This window comes from Quercus lobata, chromosome 1 (genome assembly GCF_001633185.2).
Source record: "Quercus lobata isolate SW786 chromosome 1, ValleyOak3.0 Primary Assembly, whole genome shotgun sequence".
Taxonomy (NCBI): domain Eukaryota; kingdom Viridiplantae; phylum Streptophyta; class Magnoliopsida; order Fagales; family Fagaceae; genus Quercus; species Quercus lobata.
The window spans coordinates 7,376,401-7,388,356 of NC_044904.1; the positions used below are offsets into that span (position 1 = coordinate 7,376,401).

The 11,956-nt window shown below is 32.8% G+C and overlaps 1 protein-coding gene across 8 annotated transcripts; it reads left to right on the plus strand.

Moving 5' to 3' along the window:
• Nucleotides 1-1,350: 1,350 nt before the first annotated feature.
• Nucleotides 1,351-9,633, plus strand: LOC115976640 (CBL-interacting serine/threonine-protein kinase 3-like). 8 transcript variants are annotated; one of them, XR_004088352.1, is made up of 16 exons: nt 1,351-1,459; nt 2,311-2,541; nt 2,626-2,688; nt 3,136-3,207; nt 3,422-3,529; nt 3,630-3,710; nt 4,719-4,772; nt 4,853-4,978; nt 5,060-5,149; nt 6,692-6,743; nt 7,233-7,355; nt 7,445-7,555; nt 8,335-8,448; nt 8,583-8,639; nt 8,726-8,800; nt 9,176-9,633. XR_004088352.1 is itself a non-coding variant. In XM_031098068.1 (15 exons), the coding sequence occupies exons 2-15, from the start codon at nt 2,371-2,373 to the stop codon at nt 9,248-9,250; spliced, it is 1,320 nt and encodes a 439-aa protein (XP_030953928.1). In that variant the 5' UTR covers nt 1,351-1,459; nt 2,311-2,370; the 3' UTR covers nt 9,251-9,621. The 8 variants fall into 8 exon arrangements, 6 of the variants coding, with proteins under 6 accessions (XP_030953928.1, XP_030953969.1, XP_030953946.1 ...); XM_031098068.1 differs by lacking the exon at nt 6,692-6,743 and having other exon boundaries at nt 9,176-9,621; XM_031098086.1 differs by lacking the exon at nt 6,692-6,743 and having other exon boundaries at nt 1,355-1,459; nt 2,307-2,541; nt 9,176-9,621.
• The last annotated feature ends 2,323 nt before the right edge of the window (nt 9,634-11,956 follow it).

Consider the following 11,956-nt stretch of genomic DNA (forward strand, 5'->3'; position numbering starts at 1 on the left):
AACGAAGTAGAAAATATATTTTTAAATTTAAGCGGTTATCAAAAAAAATATTTTAAATTTAAGCACCATAAGTCCACAACAACAACAACAACAACAACAATAATGGTACGTAATTGTTGAATGTGAAAACTGAAAAGTTTGAATTGTGCACCCTATTTATTCAATTATTCCTATCTAAAAGAAGAAAAGAAAAGAAAAGACGAAGAAAAAAAGTAATAGAACGTGCAAGTAGAGAGAGAGAGAGAGAGATGATGTAACTGTTGTTGCCGTTAACGGGTTAAGAGTTGGCGTGCTGAGTATACTTGACAGCTGACTGGTGTGTGGAAATTTTGTACGTTTAAAGAAAAAAGAAAACCACAACATAAAACACGTGGTCCAGATTGTTTTCCTGCATATACAAAAGGGTACAGAAACAGAGACAGATGTGCACCAAGTTTGACATCTTTAAATTCCGTACAGTACAACCAAGCCACGTAGTTGGAGTTAGTGTAAAAATTAATACGTGTTTCTTTAACGGGAAATAACAAAGTTTAAACATAAATGAATATGGACTTAACTGGGTTAATTTGAATGGTAGGTAAAGCATGTTTATATTTGGTATATGGCACTTCAACGTAAATTAAGAGCTCTTAATTTGAGTAATGTTATCTTTATGCCCAAAATAACATTTTGTTTGTGTTTAACTTACTTAATTCTTAATTGAATTTTAATATTTTCAAGTATATGTGAATTTGGGTACGTGTTAACTCTAGTACTTGTAATTTAGACAATCAATTCACCACACTATTATTAGCATATTTCAATGGGAATTTTGAGTTATAGACATTTAATCTACCACTCTACTAGCATATTTGCATGTGGGATTTTTGAGTTAACTCTCAAAGATAAAGAATAGAATATTTTGGTTAAAAGATTCGAAAGACTATTTTTTGTACACGAAGAATACTAATTATTATTACACACGTTAAATAATAAGATAGAAAATAAAATATTTTGTCCAAAACTTTCAAAATACTACTTTCTATGTATGTAAAATGCTAATGACTGTTGCACACTCTAGCTAGACAGAGTTCTAGAAGTCAGAACTAACTGTGCTTGTTATACACACACTAATTAATACCTCTGTAGAAATATAAAATTACATGTACCAATATCCCCAACAAATTGACATTAGATTAATTTATTCCACTTTTAATTCTCCATCACAAGATTCACAGCTAAAATATGAGATTTTTTTAATAAAAAAATTATTATTTTTAATTGTAACCGCGTTGGTTTTGTCTGTTAGCAGTGATACAGATGCACACAGTGCCAGAAGTGATCAAAATCTGTCATTCATAATTTATTAATATACACTGACTTTGAAAGCAAACTCAAATAAAAAAGGAAGCTTTTTCAATATTCAACCAGACGCAAGAGCCTTTGCCATTTTCCTTTCTACTTATCTCTAAAACCACAAGTATATCCTCTTTTTCTCTCTCATATATATACATATATATATACATATATATATATATATATATTATATTATTGTGTCATCATCATCCTTCTGCTTTTAATAGATAATTCATGATCTTGTTTCTATATAAGTATGTGTCTGATTTGGTTCTTTAAATATTTTTAAGCTTCTTGCACCCCAAATTGTTTTTGTTTTTTTTGTTTGTGGGTTTATTCTGAGTATTCTGATCTCTTATCTAGTGCTCTTTACAACTCTTCACAAGCTCAACAACCTCCCTGTGTAGCTTTCAAAATTTTCTTACGGTTTGAGGGTTCTGCCATATTTTCAACAAGACTAGTTGGTGGTGTGCTCTGCTGGGTTTTTCTTGTTTTTATATTGGGTCTCTTTTGCTTCTTTTTCTTAGTTCGGATTTGTACTGAATTTCCGGTTGTTGTTGTAGTTGTTGTACGGAAGAAGGTGATTAGTTTCTCTCTTGTCTTGTATTGTACTTTTCGTGTCTGAGTAGAATTCTCACGTTATAAGAAATCAAACATTATTGGTTTGCTCTTGCTCTTGCTCTTGCTCTTGTTACTCTTAAAAACTGAGAAAAAAGAACAGGGAAAAAAGGTTTTTTTTTGGGTGATCTTGGTTCTTTTGGGCAAAAAAGATTGAGGTTCCTATAGCAGATAATGAATCTTGCTTCTTCTTTTTTTTTTTTGTTGGGTTTTTGTTTTGGATGTCTTGATCTATAGGAGATAATGTCAGTGACATGCAAAAATTATAATAATAACTCTATAATCATTATTAAAAAAAAAAGTGACGATTTTGATTCATAGAACTCACTGGTGTTTTGGTAATGTGTTTTGAGGCAGATTTATTGAAGTAGCTACCTCAAAGAACAGTAGCTGAGAACAGTAGAATTAAGGAGGAGAATGAGTCAACCAAAAGTGAAGAGGAGGGTAGGCAAATATGAGGTTGGTAGAACAATTGGTGAGGGGACATTCGCCAAAGTGAAATTTGCCAGAAATTCTGAGACTGGAGAACCTGTGGCTCTTAAGATCCTTGACAAAGAGAAGGTTCTCAAACACAAGATGGCTGAACAGGTACCCTCATTCATTTCTTATTTATGTATGTATGTATATTATACACCATAGGTGATTTCTCTTTTCTTTTCCATAATGTTACAGATCAGGCGGGAAATAGCAACAATGAAGTTAATCAAGCATCCCAATGTCGTTCGATTATACGAGGTTCTCTCTCTTTCTTTCTTTCTTTTTTTTCTTTTTTTTTTTCTCTTTTTTTTCCTCAATTGTTTTGGTAATTGCATGAACTTGTTAACTGTAAGCAATTTTAAAGACAGAAAATTAGTGTGTGATCCAATGTTATGTGAGAGGAAAGAGTATCACGTCTGTACTCTAGGAGTATATTACTTTAAAGACAGCTCTTGAATTCGACGATAAATTTCTTTCTGTCAGGTAGTTAATGTAGCATATAGAGACACCACTTGACCCAAAATCATAAGCCAATCGGTTTGGGCCTACTTATGCTATTAACTCCTCATTCTCATCATTAGTATCCAATGTTGAACTTTACTACTTAGTTAACAACACGCCTTAACTCGATAATATTCCAATACTTTCCTTATCCTGCTTATTGTCTGAATTTTTCTGTTTTCTTTTTTTCCTCTTACTTTTCAGGTGATGGGGAGCAAGACGAAAATATTCATTGTTATGGAGTTTGTTACTGGTGGAGAACTATTTGATAAGATTGTGAGTTGTTGAATTTTCTATTGTTCCTGTTCTATACAATGGTTTGCCAATCAATTGTAAGGGGTCCATGAATAATACATTAGAGTTATCACTCCAGTTTCACAGTTCCCATTTGTTTATCAACCATTCTGTGTTGCTCTCTCTCATTCTTGTACTTGGATTAGATATAGAAGATAGTGAACAATTTCTAAAGAAAATGTATTTTGTTGTGAAGGTAAACCATGGACGAATGAGAGAGGATGAGGCCCGCAGATATTTTCAGCAGCTTATTAATGCAGTTGATTATTGCCATAGCAGGGGCGTTTATCACAGAGACCTCAAGGTGTGTAATGTCTTTAACTCCCCCTGCCAGAATCAGTTAATATGGCAGGAAAGATTCATTGCTTCATAATGTTCTTTCATTTTTATGGCTTGTTTTGCAGCCAGAAAACTTGCTGTTGGATGCTTATGGAAACCTCAAAGTTTCTGATTTCGGGTTGAGTGCACTGTCCCAACAAGTCAGGGTAATATAGTGCTGTTTCCTCTGAACTTCTCATTGGTCTTTTGTTTTCAGATATTGTATTGATCTTGTTACTGCTATCTGTATTGTCATTTTTAAGCTTGGCATTGAAGGACAGTGATATTATTAAATGTATATTAGTGTGGAAGATGAAAGCAAATGGTTCTTGGTTGTACTGTGATAAAGTTGGAAACCTTTTGAAAGTGAGGATAGCTAAAATGTGCACATTGAAAGCTTTATTTTAAGTAATTTGGAACATGTAAAGGCTATACATAGATTTATTGTTTTGGCATGACAGCAAGGTTTCATCGCATACTAGGTTATACATAGATGTCAATACCTTCCATTGTTTTGGCATGAGTGTATTGCTATAGCAACCTAAATTCTTTATTAAGCATGGCCACCCTAGTTATATTATGTCATATGTGTTTTAATTCCAAGTTTGATTTAAAATTACTATGGCCAAAAGCAACAAAAAGAAAAACCTAGATCTTTTTATGTAGTAACTTAATGTCATATTTGATGAATGAATGGTTTAATCCACTCTCATGCACATAGTTTGTTCTATTGAACGGGTTCCCTTCTAATTTTTTGCAAATTAAAATTAATTTTCTTCAAATAATTATTTTAACAAAATTCTATCATGGACCCCATTTTTTCTCTGTACTTGGAGAAAACCTGGACTGCTGAAGTGTGCTGAATGATATATAAAGATAATGTTCATTGAATAAGTACATACTTATTAGAACAGCCCAGTGATTCTGAAGCTTCAGAAGAAGGAAAAATGTATCTGGTATTGTTAGGGTTAAGTTATTAGTGTTCCTTCCATAAATTTGTAATTTATCTGTCAAATAAAATATAGTTAAGATCTATTTTTTGTTTGTATTTCCAAGGATTGCAATATACTACTTTGGTAACTGCATTGCTGCCCTCTCTCTCTCTCTTAGGACCTTCATCCATTGTTAGCATTGAATATTGCTTTTGTTTCTTACTGTATGGTTAAATCTGGCAGGATGATGGCCTACTTCACACTACCTGTGGAACACCAAATTACGTTGCTCCTGAGGTGTGGACTGTTCACATCATGCTTATATTTTTATACACCTGTGTTCCTATTTCATAACAATATATGATCTTGCTGTTTAGGTCCTCAATGATAGAGGCTATGATGGGGCAACTGCGGACTTGTGGTCGTGTGGAGTGATACTCTTTGTACTGCTTGCAGGTTACTTGCCTTTTGATGATGCTAATCTTATGACCCTGTATAAAAAAGTGAGCCTTTTATCAATTCTTTATCACAATCCTCCTATTGTTTTCCATCTTCTATATATTACCCACTTTCTCTATATGCAGATTTCTGCTGCTGAATTTAGTTGCCCTCCTTGGCTGTCATTCAGTGCAATGAAATTGATAACTCGAATCCTGGATCCCAACCCTATGACTGTAAGTAAACTTGTCAGTGTCATTCTATTGATGATTTGTGGCCTTTCTGCATCTTAAAAATTTTAAGAATAGACTCTGATTTTCATAGTATCATTGTTGGTAAGGACTGCATTTCATACCTGAAATCTAATTTTTCAATAGGATTGTTAAATTAGAAGATTATGAAGCTTGAAGTACAAACTCAAGGTCTCAAGAATATCATTACATACATTGACATGCACTTCATTAATATATAGTGGTCATAATTTTAAGTCATGGAATCCTGCGACTTTTTTCTCTTTTTTTTTTTTTTGGTTGAGAAAGGGAATCCTGTAACTAATACTTTCTGCAGTCACCAAAAGAAAATCTGAGCATAATGACAAACATTTCTGTTGGACAAATGAAACCCTATCAAACATTCTATCTTGCTTTAAATACATTAGTTGAACAGACCCTCCAATATCAGGAGCTGTTCAAGTTCACCCAGACAGCGAAGGATGTTGTACTCGTATGTGCTTAAGCTATTTGATTGAGAAAGTACCCATCAATTATTTGGTGAGGTAGTAAAGGCCAATTATACTAAATTCTTATTGCGGTGCTGAAAGTCAGGCATGTTCAGGCTTCCTCTCTCTTGTATTTATTTATTTTCCATTTTAGATTTTACCACTAGGCTTTTGCACATTGTATAATCATTAGTTTGAATTTGAGCGAATTTGCAACAGGTTTATTATGGCTAATACTCTTATGTTCTGTTACAAAGGTTGTAGATAATTTGGTTATGTGGTAGCTTATTTAAATCTGGGAGTTTATGATTAATCTTTTTCATTGTTATTCATATTAATAAATGCTTTTCTTTTTGTCTATTATTTTGAGATGTGTAGGTTATCTCTCACGTTGTTTGTCCTACATTCACCATTGTTAGGAATTTAGGATGCCTTGTGATTGTTCTAAGAAGTTCAATTATATATGCATATAGGCTGTCAAGGCATTAACTCTTTCTTGTCAGCCTACCTAATACTTGCCATAATCTAGGATGCATGATGGATGCCACCTGCCAGAGTTTGTCTAGACAAACAATGCAAGAATGCCTCTGAGTAAATATTGGCATCCCTAGCGTTTGGTGGAGGTCTTGTTAGATTGTATGGTTCTTTGAGAACCAATGTACTTGTGTGAGCTTACATACATGAGCAAAATGGTTTTATAGTTATACTACTCTAGGTCATGTTACTTGTTCCAGAGAAATCTTAACAGTTTCTTTATAAGCAACAAAAAGTATGTTACAAGATCAAGTGATTATCTAGAAACCAAAACTTTACAGATCTAGATTTGTGCTTTATTTCTTGACCATTAGCTTTGGTTTATCTGATGACAATAATCATCAATTAGTGTAAGCAATTGACTATGATGATAAATGAAAATTAGACATTTATTTTATCATGGTGCCTATTGTAGCTTGTGAGTATACAACAAAGGACTTACACCTTGTGCTGTTTCATATGTATATACATATATATTTTTTAAATTCCTTGTAATATACTTCATTTCATGTTTTCCTTTTAGTAGGCACAACAGTTGGGGATTCAAACCAAGAAACCTGCAAATTAACAATTAAAATGTATTATTCTATCTGCTTCATCTTCTTGTTTCCTTTATTTTCTTCTAAATTTTCCAAAAGGCATCATAACAGTTTCTCAAAAATAATGTTTGGAGGGTTACTCAAAAAAATAATGTCAAGGGTGAAAGAGTTGGTTTTTCTCTTGCATTTTAACTTTTAGATTCCCTAGTTAGTGCCCAACTGTTGCCTTGTACAAACTGTCTCCAACTGCATATGCATCAGTGTGATTCTTTTAACCATATTTGCGCTTATGTAGTCTGACCTTTGGAACCATAAGCAGATGATTTCAGCCACCCTCCACCCCCCCCCCCCCCAAACCTAAAAAATAAGAACAAAAATAAAATGAAAACGGACTGTAATTGTGCTTTTTACATTGCGACCAAAACTTGCAAAAATTACCATTAATAAAAAATTATTATATGATTTCTGAAACCATCTTTCACAACTAGCTAGATATATGTTTCTCTGATTTGCTGTGATCTATGGCAGCGTATTACCATATCTGAAATATTGGAAGACGAATGGTTTAAGAAAGACTATAAGCCTCCTGTGTTTGAAGAGAAGGAGGATACAAATTTGGATGATGTGGAAGCAGTCTTTAAAGACTCAGAAGTATGTTCCAGATGACTATTACTATAACAAGCCTGCTGCATTTTTAACAAGTATTTGTCTCAAAATCTGTGTTTTTGTTATTGTAACAGGAGCACCATGTGATGGAGAAGAAGGAAGAGCAACCAGCAGCTATGAACGCATTTGAGTTAATTTCATTGTCAAAAGGGCTAAACCTTTCAAATTTGTTTGATATGGAACAGGTTCGCGCAAGTTAAAAATATGCTCTCTGTATTGCTATGAAATTAATATATTCCTTTAAGTGGTGATTGACTATTTGTATTTACCCGACTTGGGAAAGTTTGGTGGTTGATGAAATTACATTCCATTCACAAGGAAAAGAGAGTTAATAAAAAATCAGTATAATTTTGTAGATCATAGGTTCTTGTATTCGTTCATCTTTCTCCTCGTTTATTCTTCTTCAAGCAGAGACTAATAATATTTCAAGAAGGGTCACTTGGGAAGGGAATCTAAACTATATTGTGATGGGTTTATCACTGATAATGAATTGAGCTAGGAAGGCTCAGTTAATCAGGACACTTAATTGATGATAAAAGATTCTCTCATTCAGTTTTGGCTCAACATTTGTCTTTGAATTCAGATTAGTTATTTCTATTATTTTTAAAGTTATTTGTGCTAGGAATTTTTGGAAACTTTGGTGAGAAAGATTTCTGTATTGAGTACATGATTCTGCAAATGCATAACCTGTGGAAACTATCAGCTGTGAAAGTTATTTTTGTGCTGTTATGTTTTGTAAAATAAACCCAAGGAGGATTTTGTTTAATACTGCTTTGTGCATATAATTTAACAAATATTGTTTCTCAAAAAAAATATATATATATATATATATATCTATATCCTTTGGTAGACAGACCACGTATTTGGTCAGTGAGGCAATAATTTACATTTCTTGAAAAATTTAAGATAAAAAAATATTGCTCTGTATTTATGTTGGGGTTTGTCATGATGTCATTGCATGCAGGGATTTAAGAGAGAAACAAGGTTCACATCCAAATGCCCTGCCAATGAGATCATCAATAAGATTGAAGAAGCCGCAAAGCCTCTTGGTTTTGATGTACACAAGAAGAACTACAAGGTGGGCAAAATGTAGTCAACAGACTTAACTAGTGTTTATATAACAAGGATTTGTGGTATTTTCATATTTTTTAAAATTTTATAATAATTATGCATTTTGGATGAAATTAATATGTATCATATTAAATCTTGTAGATGAGGCTTGAAAACATGAAAGCTGGAAGAAAGGGAAACCTTAATGTTGCCACAGAGGTACATGACAATTACGCTACTTGTTATTCATTAGCTGGGATTGTTTTATTCTTTGTTATTTTTACCTATTCTTATATTTTAATCAGATATTTCAAGTGGCACCTTCTCTTCATATGGTTGAGGTGCGGAAAGCAAAAGGGGACACCTTGGAGTTTCATAAGGTATCCTCCTGTTGTTTTTTTGCTTTTCCATCGATTATATTTTCATTTCTCTCACTTTTTGAGGTAATTATTATGTTTCCGAGAGTATCTGAACTTGAAAAGGGGTAGTTGCTAGAGAGAGAGAGAGAACTGAAGGCGGGTGAGATTTACCATATCTAAAGTAGGATTTCTCTCTTATTAGTTATGGCTGTCTGTGAAGGATTTCAGGACATTAATCTGCCATGTGAGGGTCAATTGTTGTCACCCTAAAGCTGGTTGTCAAAAACAACCATGTGGCTGCAGCTCTATCTTTATAAATTCAGAGGCCTAATTATTAGAACATTGGAGTTGACATATCTAAATTCTAAACTACTGTTTTTTGTTTTTCCTGTGCAGTTTTATAAAAACCTCTCAACCTGCCTGGAGGATGTTGTTTGGAAAACTGAGGAAGACATGCAAGAAATGAAATAACATCCCGTTTCTGCTTTTATTGTGTTGTATCCTCAATGATTTACCATTCAAGCTACCTTGGTAAATGTTGTTCTATATGCTCATTCTTTTTGTTTTTTGACCTCCGTAGATTAGACAGATATGGGCTTTACCAATTGTTTTCCATGTTATTATTGTTGGAAAGCATAGCGGTGCAATGTTTGTTTTTTACTTTCTTACAATCAAACAGATCGACCTTAATTTGAGGTGATGAAGTAAGAATGATGTGTAATTTTTTGTTTTCCTCATCCATCGCCTTACCATGACTATCTGGTACACTTGTGGTCATCTTCATGCCTTGTTTTCTTGAGCCTAGGCAGTCTTGTACTAACATTTGTTATACTAAGTGTTGTTCAACAGAGAAATTCTCTCTCTCTCTCTCTCATGCTATGAATTGATACCTCCCTCCTAAAATGTAAAGGTACCACCAAATAACAAGATCATTAACAGGCTAAGATAAGATTGAAACTCATAGCTTTTGAGAGGACAGTTGAGATTTTTGTTAGACTTGTGGTCCAAACTTAAATGTATGATGGTTTCAAACCTCTTTCCTTCTAAAGGAGGAAAGATACTACTAATAACAAGATGTTGATATAAATATAAGAATTAAACTGCAAGATTTGTGATCTAAGGATTCTAAGCAATTGAGCTTTCAATCCCTGCCACGATAATATGAGAGAGAGACCTGCCACAACAATATGAGTGTGTGTGAGAGAGAGAGAGAGAGAGAGAGAGAGAGAGAGCATATGTCAATTGTCATGCCAAATCAAAGGCATAATAGATGACTTAAAAATGAGCAATTGTCTTTTTTCATTTTGTAAAAAATTGCATATATTCGGTCTCTTCGGTTCACTTAGGTCTTTGTTAATTTTCCATTTAATATGGATTAAATTTCATATTAAATTTAAAAGATACTTAGTTTGCTATAAATAAATTTTTTTAATTTCTATTAATAGACTTTCAGTTATAGATATTATTAATTCTTTACCAATTAAACTATCTAGAATTCAAAAATATATTATCAATTTTAACAATGAAAAATGACACTACTATTATTGATATTTATATTGATTATAAAGAATTGAAGCATAGCAATGAAGTACACGACCCACTGAAAGCTCTTACCTATAAAAGAACCAGTAAAAGAAGCGACTAGAAGCTACATACACGTCATTTGGCCTAAATAAATCTTGTCCGCAATATTTTTGCTGCGGAAAATACCATTACACACGCAACACATATTGCTTTCTAACTTAAAAGTCATGATTTCAGTTTGAAATTAACGTATCTTAAGTGTGTGCAGTGTTAGTGTGTGTAATAATCATTACTCTTTTTTACTTAGCGCCAAAATCCCTTTGGATTTTAAATCCTCCACTAATTAAAATTTTGAAAGAAGTGGTGTGAAATCACGATTTCAGTTAAAAGCCAATGTGTGTGTACGGTGTATTAGTGGGTGTAATATGCTCTTTTTACTTGGTGCCAAAATCCCCTTTGATTTTAAATCCTCTACTGGCTAAAAATTTGAATTGGAGTTGCGTGAATGCTTTATATTCGTTAGTGACACGACACTGACACATAGTGTGTGTTTATAGAATATAGATATGCTATGGCCCACTTCATTATAAATCATTATTTTCACCAATAGCACATGAATGAAGAAGCATGTAAATGGATTAAACAAAATCATTTTGTCCAAAAAAAATAAAATAAAATCTGTTAGGTCAAGTGGAGATACTCGTGGTAGTATTATATTATATTATTAAAAAAAAAAATTGAGTATATTATATAGTGTTGTTATCACTTATATTTATGGTAGATATATATATATAAAAGTATAGGTCGGAGTCATTCACATAAATTGGATGGTATAGACTATAGAATATGACGTGGAATTCAATCAGCCGAGCAGTAGGTAAAGGCAGGTTATGAGACACGTAGGCTGTCTTCAGATGCCAGCCTGAGGGTAGGACCTACCACAGATGTGTACACTGCCCTTCTTTTTGTGGCAAAATAAAAATAGAAACTAATGGAGTTTAAAAATAATCTAAATTGATATCTTTATCTCAATTTCATTAACTATAATTGACATATATATATATATATATACACATATTATTTTTAAAGTATTTTTTAAATAGTAAAGTTGTCGCATATACCGAGTAACCAGTTTCTATCAATTATCTTATGTTAGAATCTAGAACTAGATGTGTTTGTCATACCAACTCCTACCTATATCCACCGTTTGAGTATGGTAGTATGATTGCTGCATGAAAATAATGAATAAGACTATCAATTGGTTTAATATATAGTAAAAGCAAAGTTTTTCTAGGTAGAATTGTGGGCTTGTATCTAACATGTTAGGAGAAGAAATCTCTCTCTCTCTCTCTCTCTCTCTCTCTCTCTCTCTCTCTATATATATATATATATAAAACTAAGAGAAATCCAATTAAATTTTAAATTGGAGTTTAATTTTGTGCCACGTGTCTTATCAAAATTTTAAATTTGTGTGTTAAGTGAATTATTAGGTGCAAAAATTAAAGATTCTAAATTCAATTAGATTCTAAATTGAAGTTCAATTTTGTGCCATGTGTCCTATCTAATTTTTTAAAGTTACACACTAGTATATATAAAAGTAGAGACCTCATGTGGGATAGCATAGGTAATGATACATTTCTTGAGTTTCTCTCA